At 42.5% G+C, this 19375-nt stretch overlaps 1 protein-coding gene across 1 annotated transcript; it reads left to right on the top strand.

Moving 5' to 3' along the window:
- The first annotated feature begins 13232 nt into the window (after nucleotides 1–13232).
- Nucleotides 13233–18186, top strand: LOC143895347 (uncharacterized). Its single transcript, XM_077402399.1, has 4 exons — nucleotides 13233–15377; nucleotides 15493–15735; nucleotides 15879–17202; nucleotides 17606–18186. The coding sequence occupies exons 1-4, from the start codon at nucleotides 13233–13235 to the stop codon at nucleotides 18184–18186; spliced, it is 4293 nt and encodes a 1430-aa protein (XP_077258525.1).
- The last annotated feature ends 1189 nt before the right edge of the window (nucleotides 18187–19375 follow it).

Here is a 19375-nt window from a genome sequence, read left to right as displayed (position 1 = left end):
TTTACTAAGCCTTTTCTTTTAACGACTGACGCATCTGGGACTGCAATTGGCGCGATTTTAAGTCAAGGACAGGTAGGGAAAGATCAACCGATAAGTTATGCCTCTCGAGTATTAAACGATGCCGAGAAAAATTATTCAACGATAGAAAAGGAATTATTAGCGATAGTGTACGCTGTACAACATTTTAGACCATATCTTTACGGTAAAAAATTTAAATTAATAACCGATCATAAACCATTAACTTGGCTTCATAAATTGAAAGACCCCACATCATGTTTAGCGAGATGGAGAATTAAATTAGCCGAATATGATTACGAAATAATTTACAAACCAGGAAAAATTAATACTAATGCTGATGCTTTGTCAAGAAATCCTACGACAAGTATATATCCAATACATCCCTCGTACGACGAAATCGAAGAATGTCCGGATGACGATGAAGCGAGACAGAGAAACGCTAAACCGAAACCTATACCTGCTTCACCAAGAAGAGGAACAATGAGAGAAGAGCCAGAGCCAATGGCTGCGGGGATGCAAACGCGCCATATGGAAACTTCAGAAGGAGAAAGCGTACCATTTACTAAGAAAGAACTGGAGGAATTACCATTTTACAAGCATGTAGTTCACGCAGAAATACATAACGAACCGATGAATCGAATGAATGATAATAATGATGCTAACACTTTACCAGAATTATCTGAAACTGAAGATGACAATGAAAATACATTATCTGAAGGAGAAGATGAAGATGAAATAGAGCCACTATTATTGGAAAGCAGCGACAGTCACATTGACGAAGATTTATCCACCTCACCAATAAGTATACAACCTAATCTTTTACAAATAATAAATAATTTGGCAGAAGACTATGAAGACGATAAAATTAATCAAAACGAAACTCTGCATGAAGAAAATTGTGAAGATTCAATCCCAATAGCCGAGGACAACGAAAACAATGACCAGATTACTGACAATGACGACTCCGGAGAAGAAAACGAAGATGAAGAAGGAGACAATAGCGACAAAGACGTTGACGCAACTTACAATGAATTAGACACGGATGACCCGACACCCGAAATTGAAAGACAAATAATAACACGTGGACAGAAACATAGTATAATAAATAGTCGCGATCAAATTTTTATGCGAAAAGAAAATTATTTATATTTCTTAACCGCAGACGGTAAACCTTGTGACGAAGGATCAAAACAACTTCAAAAACAAAATTTGATACCAAAAATTAAAGAAAGTAAAGTAGGAAACATCGAAATTGTTAAAAGGGGAAATAGAATTCATTTGATCTTAATATGTAAAAAGAATATTAAAGAAAAAATGACTAGAGAATCACTACAGAGATTTGCAATTAAGTTACGGGAAATAATAAAAGAGAAATCGATTGAAATAATAAATATAGCAAAAACTAAAGAATTTGGTGATATTCAGTGGGAAGAAGTCGTAAGTCACATTCGGGAATCAATTATTGGAACTTCAACTAAATTAATAATTTGTCATGGATTAGTAACAATTCCGGAAATTGAAAAACGTAAAGATATTATAGAAGAAGCTCATTCATCAAAAATCGGTGGACATAAAGGAGTAACTAAAACTTACAATCGAGTCAGACAAAATTTTTATTGGAATAATATTAAAACCGATATTCGAAATTATATTAATCAATGCCTACAATGTCAGACTAAGAAATTGGTTAGAGTAAAAACAAAACAGCCTATGCTAATCACCGACACACCTTTTTCTTCCTTTGAAAAAATATCAATGGATATAGTAGGACCATTACCTGAAACCACAAAAGGAAACTCCTATATTTTGACAATTCAAGACCACCTTACAAAATTTTTCCTTGCCATCCCTTTGAGATCAATAACCGCTATTCAAGTTGCTGATGCATTATTAAAATATTTTATTTGCACATTTGGAGCACATAAAATAATATTAACCGATCAAGGAACGAATTTTATGAGTAATTTAATGAAAAGATTTGCTAAACAATTTAAAATTAAACAATATAGAACTACAGCTTTTTATCCACAAGCTAATGGAGCTTTAGAACGATCGCATCTAGTATTAGTCGAATATTTGAAACAATATGTAAATAAATTTACAGAATGGGACGAATTATTAGAATTCGCAGCTTTTTCATATAATACAAGTACTCACGAATCAACTGGATATACTCCATACGAGTTGGTATTTGGAAAATTAGCCAGACAACCATCCAGCGAAATAACAGACGAAACAAAAGGAAAAACATACGATGATTATTTATATCAATTAATGACAAATATTCACGAATTACAAGAATTAGCTCGGGAATGTCTAATCGCATCAAAAATAAAGTCTAAATATTATTATGATAGAAAAATAAATCCTCAAGCATTTCAAGTAAATGATCAAGTTTTTCTTTTAAGTGAGCCAAAGAAAGGAAAATTAGGCGATCAATATTCAGGGCCACATATTATAACGGACATTTTACCTAACGGTAATGTCAAAGTTTTTGTCAAAGGAAAACTAAGAATCGTTCATGCTAACAAAATTCGTAAAACGAAACATTAAGAGATTGAACATGTACCGCGAAACATTTTCAATCTCAGATTTACTAATGATATCCTTTATATTGTATTTAAAACAGATGCGGGCACTAATCTGCCTAACTGTCATCGGAATTCTCTCCGTACGAGAAACCTTCGAAATACTCGGATATGATTGTGGAACAACGAACTCTAATATAACGACCGTATCACTATTAGATATAGGAGAATGCAATATACCACTAATGGAACCGCATGTAGAAGGGATAAGTATTCAGTTATTGCAATTGTCAAAATACGATTCAACCAATGTAATTCAATGTAAAGTTTCTATTTCACGAACGATTCACTCTTGCGGAATGCATTCTCATGTAGCAACTGTAAGTAATGCGCATGCAGAATATATAGTCGACACAACGTTAGATCAATGTAAAAATATGCACAGATACTAAGCCTAAGCGTAAATAAGGTAATCTACGGATTAAAAGTAAATCAGACGACATCGCGACCCATCACTTTTGCGGGGTCTGCATCGACAGATGGAAAATGTTCAGGAGTAGAATATTCAGATCCTTATGGTACGTGGCAAAATGTGGTTGTACAAGGAATAGTAACAGTTAGCTTGAGTACTCATCAAGCAGTAATTAGTATTAAAACGAATCAAATCCATTTAAGAACGGGAACCGTTTGTCAATATGTAGACGGTAATTGTATAGATATTGAAGGAAGATATACTTATTGGGAAACTATACCTAATGATTATTGCAAATTCAGTCATTATGACGTACTGTATGAAGGAAAGGCAAAGAAAATGGTTAGCGAAACAAATGATAAACTACAAATATTATATTCCTTGTCGACACAAGATGTCACATTCGCACTTACGCGAATCGGCGAAGAGGTTCTTTGCAGATATACCCTAATTAAAACAGAACACCCAAAACTTGTAATTTTAGAAACAAATAAAGGAGATTTTCTTGCACGTAAAAGACCGTTAGCTATTGAAAATATAGATATTTTTGCCTACGTAAATTCAAAATTTGTTTATGTAGAACGACACATTCGCACACAAATGAATCGCTTATACACAGACGTATTAAAACAACGCTGCAATTTGGAACGGCAGGTGATGAAAAACGCGCTTAGCCTTGCGATGCATGCTCCCGACGACTTCGCGTACCAAATCATGAAAAGCCCAGAATACATGGCCGTGATTTCTGGAGAAGTAGTGCACATAACGAAATGCACCCCAGTGGAAGTAAAAATACGCCAAACCAGAGAATGTTACCAACAATTGCCTGTATCGAAAAGAAACGAAACATATTTCTTGACGCCCCGAACGCACATACTCTTTAGAACAGGAATGTAAATCTCGTGCAGCAGGATACTTCCTACAATGTACCAGTTAAACGACGGATGGTACTGCATTACACCGAACGTAGAATACAGCAAAGCGCCCATGATAATGGAACCGATGACCAAGCCTACCTGGCATTACAGCGATCCAGGATCCCTGGCTGCGAGCGGCATTTACACCAATCAGGACCTCGAAAAACTGAGGGATCACATAATGTTTCCCGCCGAAAAGGTCGGAATACTGAACATCGTAGCACGAGGCGTAAAAGGGGAACCGATTATAACGCAAGGAATATCACTCTCTTACCTCTTAGATGAGGACTCCTTGCAGAAAATCACAGAGAACGCCTGGAGGAAAATCTGGGGAGCGTTCTTAATTTTTGGCAATGCAACCGCAGGATTAATCGGAATGTACTTCTTCGCAAGGACGGCAAAGCTGATAATTGACACAATCATACACGGTTACGCACTACACACTATATACGGATGGTCAATACATTTAGTCGGAGCACTGTGGGACTCGGTGACCAATTTACTACTACATCTGGCGCGAGGGACATCGAAGGATGACAAAAAACAGGGAAGAGAGGCAGGAGCACCCCCGCTCCCGGTCGAACAAGAAAACACTGCAGCGGACACCGAGCACGCACATGTCGCACATGTACACGAACACGAACACACACACGCACATACTCAACTTTTACGATCTCCTTCATATCATATTGCCGTGCAAGGCAATGTGGAAAATGCAACGAAATCTAGTATCCGCAACGGAGCTCACAATACGTATCCACAGCTATAAAAAAATTTTTTTTTGTTTGTCCCTCTCACGTTTTGTTCCCTCTCGAAAAATCTGAAGTAATAACATAAATTAAGAATAAATGTAAAATCCGAAAACTCAAGCGTTGGCCAGTACGATCTCGACTCTCGAAGAGCGCACAAGCCGTATAATTGTTCGTTACTTATATAAATCCAGGTAAACAACTATATTATACACACATATACACTAGAATAAGTTTGATTATAGAATTGTTAGTATCATGTGCTCGTTATTTAGATTAAAATGCCCAACCAGTCGAGGTTGCCGGATCTTGAAATTATATGTGGCGAAAAGCAGCCACAAATATTAGCCGTGCCACCTCGAGCGCGACACGTGGGAGCGCCGGGACTTGATGAACTGTCACACGAGTTGATAGGAAACCTCATGAGAGGACGGTCCAGGCTCCAAAGGGCCCTTCTTCGACGACCGGGCCGTCTCAACCAAGCCTTGCTCGAGGAGCTCGAAGGACCTCCTCAAGAATTTCCACAGGGAGGTCGAGGGGGACCCTTCCCAATCAACGTTCCCGATGTCCCCCCAGCCGCAATAGGACGTGCCAGATTTTTGCAAGAACTGGCGAATCGAGAGCGACCCTTCGCCAATCCCCCAGCTGTAACAGGGGGGCGAGCCAGAATCATGGCTGAAATTATTATACAAATGAGGATGGCTGGTCGAGGACATGGTGCTCCCATCCAGCGCGAGTAAAAAAAAAAAAAAAAAAAATGATAAAGTGGACTTAATTAGTAATAATTTTTTTTTACTTATTTTTTTTTGTGTTTAGGCTGTACTTTTATATACTCCATATACATATATATATATATATATATATATATATATATAATTTCCGTTTTTCTTTTCTTATAAATTTTTTTTTTTTTTAGTCCACACATATATGTAATTTTTTTTTTTATTACTTCTTCTGTATTATTGTTCGGTTAAATATATGGTATTTATACACGAATCCACCACGCTTCTTCTGAATTATAAGCGCACAATTACCCTTCTTTAAAAAATATATATAATATAAAATAAGCCTCGGACCGATACCTAATGAACGGCGACGCGTTATACAACATAAACGAACAACATTAGTTGCCTTATATACGTTTTCTTATACATTATTATTGCATTGTCATACACAAATTCAAACTTCTACTACCGTCTACCGTAAAATAAGACAATAGAAATAAGCGCGAAATATTAATGCGAGCGAAATTAATCCAAAGCGTAGCATAAGTACATTATACTATTTTATATTCATACGTGGCAACATAACGTACCACGTATGACTTAAGGGGGAAGGTGTTACGTACGGAAATTTTATATTTCCGACGACGCACGTTAAAAGTCTTGAAGGCTTAGACGACGCACGCTAGGCTCGGAATTCCGAGGAAACGGCCAGGGTTAGTGTAAATGTTTAGATTATCTTATCGGAGTCCGTTGAAGGGCTGGGGGCCAGATGGGCCCGAAACTACGCTTCTAGAATGTTCTAGAAGCTTCTAGAATACCTCCCTCCTTAAGACGCGTAAGAAAAAGGCGGGAATCTCACGCGGGAGATTCCGGTCTTTTTCGGGTATAAATAGGGCGGAAAAACGCCGCGGAAAGCAGATAAGTTTTAACTTCGGTCTTGACTAGACGTAATTCTCAGACTCTCTCCTAACCTTGTTCGATTTCCTACGTTCCGCTATACGCTAAGTTCGAGCATTCGCGTTCAATCCTGGGACTTAGTCCCTACACTACCATACCTCATAAGACCGCGGTTCACGCACAAGTTGTATTGAAATTTATAGAATAAAGGTAAGATAAGTTAAAAAGAAACAAGTGTAAAAATCTGGAATCTCATTTCGTATTTTTAATCAACAAATCGATCACTTCTAAGATTCGACTCGCAGTTGTCGCTGACAAAGCGTGGCGATCTGTGCTGGGGCGCTGACGAAGAGTGTGGCGATCCAGTGCTTTCGCTGCCGAAAGCGTGGCGATTACGGGGTTGATTCTTGGAGATCGTAATAATCACTGTCACTTCTGAGATTCCGACTCGCAGTTTCCGCTGACAATGCGTGGCGATCTGTGCTGGGGCGCTGACGAAGAGTGTGGCGATCCAGTACTTTCGCTGCCGAAAGCGTGGCGATTACGGAGTTGGTTTCCAGAAACAGACAATAATCTTGACAAATTCCCGAAAGTGAATTTGACCTCTACGCTGACGATCTGAGCGCTGACGAAAAGTGTGGCGAGCAGAGGGTGTGGCGGATTGGTTTTGAGCGTTGCCGAAGAGTGTGGCAAGCTTAAAATTCATTTTCGTGAACGCGGCTGAATGACGAAGAAAAGAGGTAGACGCGTTCGTATTAAACAAATCAGATTCCAGATTAAGCAAGCAGTCATTTCTAATCAAGATCCTCTCCCCTTCCTCCAACAATTGCAACAATTAGAAAACGCACCCCCCTTTAAACCTATTCCTGTCAATTTTGACGTTGATTATCCTAATTATAACCAAATAAATAAAGCTGATCCTCGTTACCATACGTATAAACTCAGATACCTTTTCGGTCGCAAATAATAAAAATAATAATAATATCCTTCACACGACTTGTCCAAATCCCTGGTAAATTGCTTAAATGCATTGACCAAAAAACGGACGAACTATAACAGTCAGAACGTGACAGTCAAATTGCCACGTTGCAAATAAGTCATTAAAAGACATAATTACTTCTCCATTAATATAAATATATTTATGCGATCTCAATTGGCTAATCAATCGCTTGATAAGATGGGGCCAATCAAAGGAAGCAAAATAAGTTTCATTGTTCAATGAAAAAAACGGTTCTTCTGGTGAAATTTTCCATTGACCGAAAGCTTTTCTATTTGGTCCACCTTGGTCACATGTAATCAATTGTACATTTGCCCCTACATTTTTTAATTTTTCTAAACATATCTCGGTGAGTTGAACAATCTCCTTGTGCGTTGAATTTTTTCCGGTCAAAAAGTACGCTACTATTTGTTGCCAAGGATTTTCCGCATTAATACTATCAAGACAAAATAGTAAAACATGTACCGCTGGTTCATTGCTTCGTCCCAGGGTCCGAGATCTGCTAATCCTTCAATGAGGTCATATTTTATGCTGTATTCTTGAAATTTTTTTATCTACATCTCATCGAATTTTAAACAGCAAACTGTCTGAGAAAGTGGTAGTTTGGAAATATTTTCTTCAATTTTTGAAAATATATTATCACAGAATCCTGGTCGAATTTCTGTTTCAGAAATCCAATTTATGACAGAAGATTCTGACGGGAGATTTAATCCAGCTTTTCTAATTCGCGAATATCCACTTGCGGAATAATAAAACATGTGTTTTACAAGATCTTTTTCTTCTTTCGTATATTCTGATTTCCCCTTGTGCAGTTGAAGTTTTATCATGGTTCTCGCAAGTGGTTTTCGACACTTCTTTCCATCTAAAAATTCATTGACACTGTGTTTGCAAATGTTTTTTTTTTTTTTAGAGCTTCATATGACGACGTTTTAACATAGCAGTGGTATTTTTTTGTTTTCTTTTTTTTTCCAAAAGTGTTTTCAATCTCAATTTTTCTTTCTTTAATTTTTTGATTTCAGAGATTTCATCTTTAGTATATATTTTTTTGGGGGCTGACTTCTTTTGCTGTTTTTCTTTTCGCTTTTTCTGAGTGTTTGCTGTCATTTTTACTTCTCCCCGAAAGTAATTATCATGAAATAATGGAAATAGATTTCCATTATTGAGCCATTTATCGTCGTCTGCGATTTTATCTCCAAAATTGCAGAAAAGTTCTTTTGCAGAAGGATAACATTTCCTAGGTGTCGTCATTGTTGCTGTAGCGATTTTTTCATTTGTATTCTCAGGGATCTCCGCAATCTCTACTTTGAAAGTCGGTGTGAGTATCGACTTCCATCGGAGTGTATTCTTGATCATCTGTTTGATCAACGACATTTTCTTGTACAATTTCTTTAATAGTTATGATTTCCTCTGTTGTATTTTCATCATTATCCTTGACAGGAGAAAGCCCAGTATCCTTTGGGATTCATGGTATGGGGTTTCTTCCAATGTGCAACCTTGTACGGCTTTTAAAATCGTGTTTATTAAAGTGATCTGCGCATAATTCTGCTTTTTGAATTGATGCCGGGGACCACTTAAGTATTAAATTTTCATTACCTGTTTAAGCATAAATGTAGTTTATATACACAAAAAAACATCACGCATTTTCAACACGTTGCGTAAATAAATTTTATTTCATTAATCAAATAACAACAACACACAGATCGACGAATGGCTCGAGGTATCCTAATCACTCTTTTATGAAAGATGAAAAATAATTATAATGAAATGTATTAAATGTATGTGAAAAAATTATAAATTTTTCAAAGTAATTTTTATTTTGTACAATTTAGAAATTCAAAAAGCCTCTTTTACGCTTGGAAAAAGTATTAATTTTTTTTAATGATGCTACTTTAATCTGCCTTAAAAAGAGCAACAAATTCAAGATTTCACGCTGAAAATACCTCGAGCCATTCGTAGTGGCTCCGACGGGACAGCAACTCGCGCGCGGATTGAAGCGTCCTGGAGATAATATTTTTTTATATATCTTTAAGTAGAACGTATGATTTCTATAAATTTTTCCTGCAGAATTCGAATTTGTCGTAAACATAGTTTAACACATATTGTTTTATAGTTATTTTAACCTAAAATAAGCCGAAAAATGGTCTTTTTGGCACATTTATGTACAGATATCTCCGAAACCTGACGTGATAAAGCAATTCGGAAAACAGATTCGGTTTCAGCACGTCAAAATCCTTCAGAAACAATTATTGAAATCTGAGGGTGAAAAAAATCGAAATTTGTCGGCTTGTGTATAATAATACTATTTAATAATGATTGCAAAAATATTATATTTGACATTAAGATATAAATAAATCAATAAAGTTTGTATTTATTTTTTATGTGTACATATTGTTACTCTAATATAAATAAATGTATGTTGTCTAAAACAAGTACTCCGATAGGAAAACATTTACAAAAGTGTGACGAGAAATCTGAATAAAACTTCAAATGCTGCAATTATGTGTATACATCATATATTTCGAATACATGTAAAAATGTAGTCTTTTCATTACATATTGAAAAATATTTACACAATGCATTTTTAAATAATACGTCAGCATTGAACTTTAAGACTGTGTTCGGAATCAAATCTATTACACCGCGTGAAATAAATTAGTAATAAATTCTTCGTTTCAGATATTAATGTATAATTTCTGTTTCGTAATATTAAATGTAGTAGATATTTCGTTCCAAGAATAAACGGCATATTCCTTGAAAATAGGGGTTAAAAACGTTGTTTGTTTTTGCCTGTGCCGGCTCTTCCCTGTGTCTCGAGGCCTCAATGCGCGAGGTAAACACTCGGGGCAAAGCGAAAGACGTCGGCAAAAACAGCTGATCGGCTGTCGACCCCGAGATCAGCTGAGCCGTTGACATTAGTCAAAATTACCGTTTTCTCGGGCTGTCGACAGTTTGATTAACCCTGCAAACTTTTTAGTTTGTTTCCCCGGGTCCGGAGTTCGAGAAATGTCGCGACAATAAAACCTCGGACTTCCGCACGCGGGTTGCACTCGATCTAAGTCTTTTTTCGGTGCAATTACAAATATGTGTTTCCGTATACTAATTGTACGATTCCGTACTGAAAACATATCCTTTGTTGAAGCTCACGCTTTCGCTGCTCGCGATAATTGCGCTATTCAAACCGTGTTTTTTTTTCGATCATCGCCGTTTGCGTAAAATCTATCGCTCGATTAATTCTGTTGGTCGCGGAATATGAACTTTATATACAAATTTTGTAGAGACATACAATTGTAATCATCGTCAAATATTTTTAGTATTGTCAAGAATTTCGTATTTTTACTTACCACAGTTTTTTATCGAAATGTCAAATCTTGTATTAGTTTTCCGTGGAAAACGAAACAGTTTACAGTTCTCTGATCTGACATTATTACAATCTTTATATGCGCATCTGTCGAATACCGTGATTTTCTTCACACTATTGTTATCCATTTTTATCTAAGATTAATTAAATACCAACAACAATCCAAAACAAACCCCCGGCTGTGAACAAAAAACGCCGAGAAAGCACGCAATCACCGCAAATTTCCACGAATCTCGTGATATTTCTGAAACTACGTTTTAAAACTGTAGATCAGATCACTGCACACTTCACGTCACAAATTCCGATAACACTTTTCAGTAATTACGATAAAAAATTGCAAGAAACTAAAAATCGGAAGTAAAATATCTCACAAGCACTATGAAATACGTTCTGATGAGACAGTCAGTATGCGGTCACTCAAAAACGCCAGATGCTCGCAAAGGAAAAACAAGCTAAAAATGTTTTGCGTTTTTCATTTGTTTGGAACAGCTATAGCTTTGTCGGCAACCTTGTCGTTGTCGCTATCGCTATCGCTGTTGCCTATTGTGCAAAGGGGCTTCAAAGATCCATGGTTTCCGCGAATAAAGTTTGAAAACAAATGGGATATTCAATTTTTATATCACGTATAATCATCGATAATTTCGGGAACTTTCTTCCTTTGAAAACTATAAATTTCCTTAAAAAATTAATTATTAAGACTGTATATTTGACATTAAATTTGTTTGGCGCACCGCCATGTATCATAGTGTAAATAGTAGTTAATTATAAGATTGATTTCGTGTTGTCGTTTCACATTGTTAATGGTACGGTTCTTGTATTGATTAATTATACCGGGTTAAATTATCGCGCCTATTAGCGAAACGTCGGTGGATCGCGATTAGTACACTTGTCGATATTCGCGCGACTCACCCGACTCGTGCTGCCCGCCCACGGGTGACATCCCCAATTATGAGAAGAATTCGGTACTCGCTCGCGCCGTACTTCGCAGGTGCGCGAGCCGGAGAACGCCGAAGAGAGGCACTCACCAGTCGAACGTCGTGAAGCTCACACGTTACCGTTTTTGCATGTGCAAACTCGGAGTGCTCGGTCGCCTATCGCAGACCACGAAGGCCTAATCGCTTGATATCCTGCCTATCTGTGACTGCTTGCTATCCTGCCTATCTGTGCCTGCTTGCTATACCTGCCTGTCCGTGCCCGCTTGCTATACCGGACTGTTGCATGCTTTCGCCTTGCACGCCAGAGATCTCGCCAACGGGAGGACGACGTCGACACCCAGGAGGCGCCGGGCAACGACACGGTGAGTCGCCTCGCATTTTTGATATTCGCTTGCTTGCTTCGCTTTATTCGCTTTCGCGAGGGCACGGGCCCTCTGGTCCTTCGAGAAATTTTGTTGACCAATCGCAAATCCAGGGAGCGCCTCATACCCCCCCGTGCATTGGTCCTTCGAGCCGGATTCGCGCGCTAAAGTAATAACGCCGACCTTTCGCTCGTGGATAGCATTTCTTAGTAGTTTTGATCGCGATTGCATTACAATTAATCAGTCGCGTATTCTACACCCGCCGCGATATCTCTCGGCCGCAACATTGCTTCGCGACGAGAATACGCGCGGGAAACTTGTCGTTTAATCGCTTTGTGGTTAATTGCTTTTGTCATTCCAGGTTAAGCCATACGTTTTCGCCGCGCCGTCGACGGCTTTGACGCTCGGTCACGGGCCGGCAGCGTATATACACATTTTTTCTACATAAGCTCGCGTTCCATAATAACGCGCTACATTATTTTCGTTGTTGCTGGGTGTGTTTCGGCCAGACCCGAAATACATATTGAAAATACATACTGAAACTATTATTTTGATCGTTGGAATTCTCGCAAACATACTTGCCATCGATCGAATATACTGTTCGTCGGCACTGGTCCCCGGTATAGAATATATTGCAGCACTCAAGGTAATCTTATTAAAGATTATAATTACAATTATAATCACAATTGCAACGAAGTTGGCGTAATTGATGCTCATGTCGTGGATTATTGCTCGTGTCATGTGTGTACTGCTCATGTCGTATACGCTGCTCGTGTCGTAGTTCTGCGCGAAACATGTATTGCTGAAAACTCAATCTGAACAAATACTTGAGTGCATTTCTCGCCGTAACCGGGCACCTGTGCCAACCTAATTGATAATTTTGATCGTTGATACAACTATTTTCTTATTTTGTGCATCCCTTGCAACCCTCTTCCTTGCTAGTTCTACACTGCATTTGATCCCCTTTTCTTGCGTTCGCCATTCGCTCTTGCGATTAACAAAATTGTCATTTTGATTGCGCTATTATATCGTAATTGATGAACGTTCTCTCGGAAACATTCCATTGAGCCTTCGCGTAGGAATCCGAAACGAGCCATCTGCTATTCCTCGTCACTTTGACGAACGGAACGGTTGTTTGCTTTCGTTCTCTCTTTCGTCCCTTAGCATATAAACTCGAAGCCTATTGTTCGCCGGTATTTTCACGGGGCGACAATACATTAAATGTCCTTGGGGTCGTTCGCCGTTGCTGTTGATTGCTTTACGTATCAACCAACATGTCGAAATCAAAGTCAGCTGTCTCTTGTCGCGAGTTATGCGTCCGGCGGATGAGGGAGATTTATGATCTTGCCCGGAAGGCCTCGTCCGAGCCGACGATCCTAGAAAGTTTTCTTGCTCGCTATCAAAGCGTGGCAAGAATCGCCGAGGATTTCGAGAACGCGCATCTCAAGGTTATACAAGAGACTACTGAGTTCGACACCGAAGATGCGGTTCGGGCAGACTTCGACAAGATGCATTACACCGTGAAGGGACGGTATCACGCGCTCACGGGCACGACGCCTGGAACCGCACAGGCTCATTCCGCGAGCCACGCGTCGGCGATCAAGTTACCCAAAATTACGCTTCCGCAATTTTCGGGCGATCTCACGCTGTGGCCGTCTTTTATCGCTTTGTTCAACACCTCGATTCACGACAACCGACAGATCTCGTCAATAGAGAAATATCAATATCTGCTGGCCTCGCTAAAGGGGGAGGCGCTCAATGTAATCAAGAATTTGCCCCTCCCCGCGGAGTATTACCTGATTGCATACAACGCGTTGCTCGACAGATATCGGAACAGAAGGAAGCTAGCGGACCACCACCTAAAGTCGATACGCGAAGCCAAACCGTTAAAAATAGAATCGGCCGATGCCCTCCATAAATTATTAGATACGTTCACCGAAAACACTCGCGCGCTAAACCTGATGAAGTTCCCTACCGATTCGTGGGATTTCCTTTTGCTCAATTTCCTGCTCGAGAAGCTTCCCCAATCATTGCGGGAAAAGTTCGAATCTGTTCATCGGGCCGAAGAGATACCGCGATACGCTCAACTCATCAAGTTTCTTTCCGAGCACTGTAAAGTTCTTGAGGCCATTTCGGGTCCGTCGACCATACCGTTCAAATCACAATCGTCCGCGTCGGCTTCGTCGCTTGCAACTCGAACCGCCGAGTGTCCGGTATGTAAAGAACAACACGTTGCAAAATGTTCTCGGTTCTTAAAGTTAGCACCCCGACAGAGGCATTCGACGGCTAAAGCTTCGAACTTGTGCTATAACTGCCTCCGCGCGGGCCACAGCGTTAATGACTGTCCATCGTCGTGGACGTGTCGGTCGTGTAAGGCCAAACATCACACGCTCCTGCATTTTGAGCAGAACTCGGGCTCGGCGAATGCACCCACAGACGCCGAACAACCCTCCGAATCGGGGACAACGTCATCGCAGGGAAGCGAACCCCTCGTTAGCATGGTTAGTGTCGCGCGGTCGAACCCGATCGTATTGTTGTCGACGGTACAAGCCGAAGCGCTCGACGCACGCGGAAATCCCTTCCCCGTTCGTATTCTGTTAGATAGCGCGAGCCAGCTAAACTTTATTCCCGAAAGTTGCATGCAGAGGGGTGGTTTCGGACGAACCAAGTGCCATACGGTAGTTCTCGCGGTAAATGATACAAAGGCGGCTGCAACTCGAGGCCGCACCTCACTCGTAATACAAGCACAGGGCAGAGAAAGCACGCGCACCCCAGTAGAGGCTACAATTCTTCCGCGCATCTCCGCCCCGTTACCTAGCAGTCAGGTCGAGCGAAGAGCGTGGAAACATTTGAACGGATTGCGGCTAGCTGATCCGCAGTATCACCGACCCGGTCCCATCGACATCCTGATCGGCGCAGAAATCTTCGCGTCGTTACTTTGGGATGGCCGTCGCGTGGGAAAGAAGGGCGAACCAGACGCCTTCAATTCCGTCTTCGGCTGGGTTCTCGTCGGTTCGGTATCAACGCAGGCGCCGGGATCCACACATTCGTTTATGACTCTCGATTCGTTGGACGCATCTCTTAGTCGATTTTGGCAACTAGACGAGATTCCATCGGTCCCACCGTATTCGCAGGAGGATAAACGTTGCGAGGAATTATTCGCTCAGACCACGCGTCGGGACGCGTCCGGTCGTTTTGTTGTATCGTATCCTTTCAAAAGGGATAAACCTTGTTTTGTCGGCACGCGTCAAGTAGCCCTAAATAGATTTTGCGCACTTGAGCGTCGCTTTAAATTAGATGCAGAGTTTAAATTGAACTATAACAAATTCATGCAGGATTATTTGAATAACAGTTATATGAAACTGATTGAACGGCCGTTCCCGGTGGACGGACCTGTGTTCTATTTGCCCCATCATGGGGTAGGTAAATCGGATAGCACTACCACAAAATTGCGGGTCGTATTTTGACGCCTCGGCGAAGGATTTGAACGGCGTTTTGTTGAACGACGTATTGCGATCCGGGCCTAAGTTACAGACGGATATAGTCGTGATATTGTTGAGGTTCCGGGTAGGCCGCGTGGCGCTCACTGCGGACGTCAGACAAATGTTCCTTCGGATTTTGGTCGAGCGCGGTCAATGTGACTACCAGAGAATAGTCTGGCGTTTCTCGGAGAATGATCCGATATTAGACTACTTGATGTTGACTGTCACTTTTGGATTGACGTGTTCTCCGTTCCTAGCAATCGCCTGCTTGTTGAAATTGGCAACGGAAGGCAAAGTGAGCTACCCTCTGGCCGCGGCGGTCTTGGAGGAGAGCGTTTATGTCGACGACGTGGTGGCGAGCGCCGAATCTGAGGGGGAAGCCCGTGAGCTTCAGCGGCAGCTACAAGCTTTGCTTAAAACCGCGGGTTTCGGGCTCAGGAAATGGGCCAGCAGCCATCCGTCTTAGCAGTCTTAGCAGGTCTCGATCCAGAGCTTTGCAGTCAATCATTGCTATCGTTTGAATCCTTGGAAGATCAGTTTCTCAAAGTTCTCGGACTTCGTTGGTATCCTCAAACGGACAACTTCGGCTTTCATGTCCACCCGTTGGACAGAGATTGTACCAAACGCACCATTCTCTCGGAACTGGCTCGTATTTTCGACCCGTTAGGCTTTCTGACTCCCCTTACGTTTGCAGCTAAAAGACTGATACAGCAAGTCTGGGTGCTCAAATTAGAGTGGGACGATAGGCCTCCTTCGGAAATATGTTCTCGATGGGGGCGATACAAATCGGAACTCCCCGCGCTAGCTTCCATTCGCATACCTCGTACTATCGCCATGGCTAACGTAATCCGACGGGAGATACACGGATTTTGTGATGCGAGTGAACAGAGCTACGGAGCCGTTGTATATATTAAAATCGTCGCCGAGGACGGGGTACTGATTCGAATGCTCAGCGCCAAGTCAAAGGTGGCCCCGCTTAAAGCCATCACCTTGCCGAGTCTCGAGCTTTGCGCAGCCGTTTTACTGTCGGACTTAGCGGAGTATATCGGGAACATCCTCCGGCCTAAGATTACTATCGACGGCACGTACGCGTGGTCTGATTCCGAGGTCGCGCTCGCCTGGATACGTTCGGCCCCCCACCGTTGGAAGACGTTTGTGCGTAATCGTGTGGCCCGCATCCAGTCCAACACAGATATCTCTTGCTGGAGACATGTCGACACCAAGTCTAACCCCGCCGAATGTTGCTCAAGGGGCTTGTTTCCTCAAGAATTAGTGGATCACCAGCTTTGGTGGACTGGCCCTGCGTGGCTCGCCGAATTCAAACCCACTCCAGAAACGATATTGGAAACTGACGATTTTCTGGAGGAAGAAAAATCTCATGCTTTTGTTGTAAATCCTGCTGATGTCGTAAACTCTGCTTCTGTTGTTGATTCGCTTCTCGATCGTTTTTCGTCATTGGATAAACTCGTTAGAATATTCTCTTATTGCCTTCGTTTTGTTAATCGACTCAAGTCGAATTCACCTCACAGAACTCTTGTTGCAGACCAAGTCGAATTCCATTCGACCCTGCTATACCTCGTTAAAGTTGTTCAATCTTGTCGCTTTGCAGAGGATCTCGATAGATTGAAACGCAATCAGAATTGCTCCAAACCTCTGCGACAACTTGCTCCTTTCGTGGACGCGCGCGGAGTCTTCAGGGTGGGCGGTAGACTCACGCACTCCGCAATATCTCATGAGGCCAAGCATCCCGCGGTATTGCCCGGTAAGCACCGGCTCACGGAACTTATAGTAGTGCGCACCCACCGCCTACACTTGCATCCGGGGCGTCGAGCGTTGCATTACCTACTACTGCAGCATTTTTGGATTCTGGGGGCCTATCAGGCCATCAAACGTTGTTTGTCGCGTTGTTACCAATGTTTCCGGGCGAACCCGCGTACTTTGCAACCGCCCATGGCGGACCTACCGCTCGACCGGGTACGTCAGGCCAAACCCTTCTCAATCGCCGGGGTCGACTACGCGGGCCCCTTCTTCGTATAAAATCGTCGTTCTCGCGGGGCAACGCCGTTCAAGGCGTACGTGTGCATTTTCGTTTGCTTTACCACAAAGGCGGTTCATTTGGAACTTGCTTTTTCCTTATCTACAGACTCGTTTTTGTCGGCTCTGAGGCGTTTCATCGCTACGCGCGGTCGCTGCTCGCGGATCTACAGCGACTGCGGCACCAATTTCGTGGGGGCTCAGCGCGAGCTCGTCAGCTGCATGGAGGCGGCCTCAGGGCGAGAACAAATCCAGTGGTCCTTTAACCCCCCCTTCCGCGCCACACTTTGGTGGCCTCTGGGAAGCGGGGGTTAAGGCGACAAAGACCCACTTGAAACGCGTGGTGGGAGCGCAAATTCTCACGGTGGAGGAATTCAGTACCCTCCTAGCACAGGTAGAATCCATCCTGAATTCCCGACCTTTGTGCCCCACCAGCTCGGATCCCCACGACCTCGGGGTGCTCTCCCCGGAGCATTTTATCACATTAGAGCCGCTCGTAGCGGTTCCCTATCCCGACCTAGACCCGGTGCCAATAGGAAGACTCGATCGATGGCAGCTGGTGCAGCACATGCACCAACAGTTCTGGAAACGGTGGCATGAAGAATATCTACACACCCTCCAGCAACGACCAAAGTGGTTAAAGCCGGCTGACGCGATATCAAAGGGCACGTTGGTCCTTCTAAAAACCGAAAACGCCCCTCCTCTGGCGTAGAGACGAGGGCGCGTCGAGGAATTACATCCGGGTCGTGACGGGGTCGCCCCCCCCGGGTCGCTACGGTGAGGACGGCGGATGGCCTCCTTAGTCGCCCTCTGGTGAAGCTGTGCCCTCTGCCGATGGACGGCTCACCGGAGGGACCCGCTCAAACATAGAAAATACGGTGTATTTTGGTGAGCGGTAATGTTTGGCGCACCGCCATGTATCATAGTGTAAATAGTAGTTAATTATAAGATTGATTTCGTGTTGTCGTTTCACATTGTTAATGGTACGGTTCTTGTATTGATTAATTATACCGGGTTAAATTATCGCGCCTATTAGCGAAACGTCGGTGGATCGCGATTAGTACACTTGTCGATATTCGCGCGACTCACCCGACTCGTGCTGCCCGCCCACGGGTGGCATCCCCAATTATGAGACGAATTCGGTACTCGCTCGCGCCGTACTTCGCAGGTGCGCGAGCCGGAGAACGCCGAAGAGAGGCACTCACCAGTCGAACGTCGTGAAGCTCACACGTTACCGTTTTTGCATGTGCAAACTCGGAGTGCTCGGTCGCCTATCGCAGACCACGAAGGCCTAATCGCTTGATATCCTGCCTATCTGTGACTGCTTGCTATCCTGCCTATCTGTGCCTGCTTGCTATACCTGCCTGTTTGTGCCCGCTTGCTATACCGGGCTGTTGCATGCTTTCGCCTTGCACGCCAGAGATCTCGCCAACGGGAGGACGACGTCGACACCCAGGAGGCGCCGGGCAACGACACGGTGAGTCGCCTCGCATTTTTGATATTCGCTTGCTTGCTTCGCTTTATTCGCTTTCGCGAGGGCACGGGCCCTCTGGTCCTTCGAGAAATTTTGTTGACCAATCGCAAATCCGGGGAACGCCTCATACCCCCCTGTGCAAAATTAATATAATATAAGAACGCCATCAAGTCCGAGCTTGGATCTAAGTAGCAAATAATTTCCGTGTAAATTTCTAATACTATTTCCAACTAAACTGCGCGCCAACAAATTGTCGGTCTTGAAACACAGTATTTTCGTTAGAACAGTAAATTCACTTAAATAAATCGCAAATCGCAAATTTATTGCGAAAAAATATTATCTCACAATCAGTCAGGGTTTTTTTGCAATAATTTTTTTACAATAATATTCGGGGGAAGAGGGATGTTAAATATGATTTGTATCAGTA

This window comes from Temnothorax americanus, unplaced genomic scaffold (assembly GCF_048541705.1).
Source record: "Temnothorax americanus isolate GAGA-0224 unplaced genomic scaffold, ASM4854170v1 Scaffold153, whole genome shotgun sequence".
Taxonomy (NCBI): domain Eukaryota; kingdom Metazoa; phylum Arthropoda; class Insecta; order Hymenoptera; family Formicidae; genus Temnothorax; species Temnothorax americanus.
The sequence above is the reverse complement of the archived record's forward strand: the minus strand, read 5'-3'. Positions and strand labels throughout refer to the sequence as shown.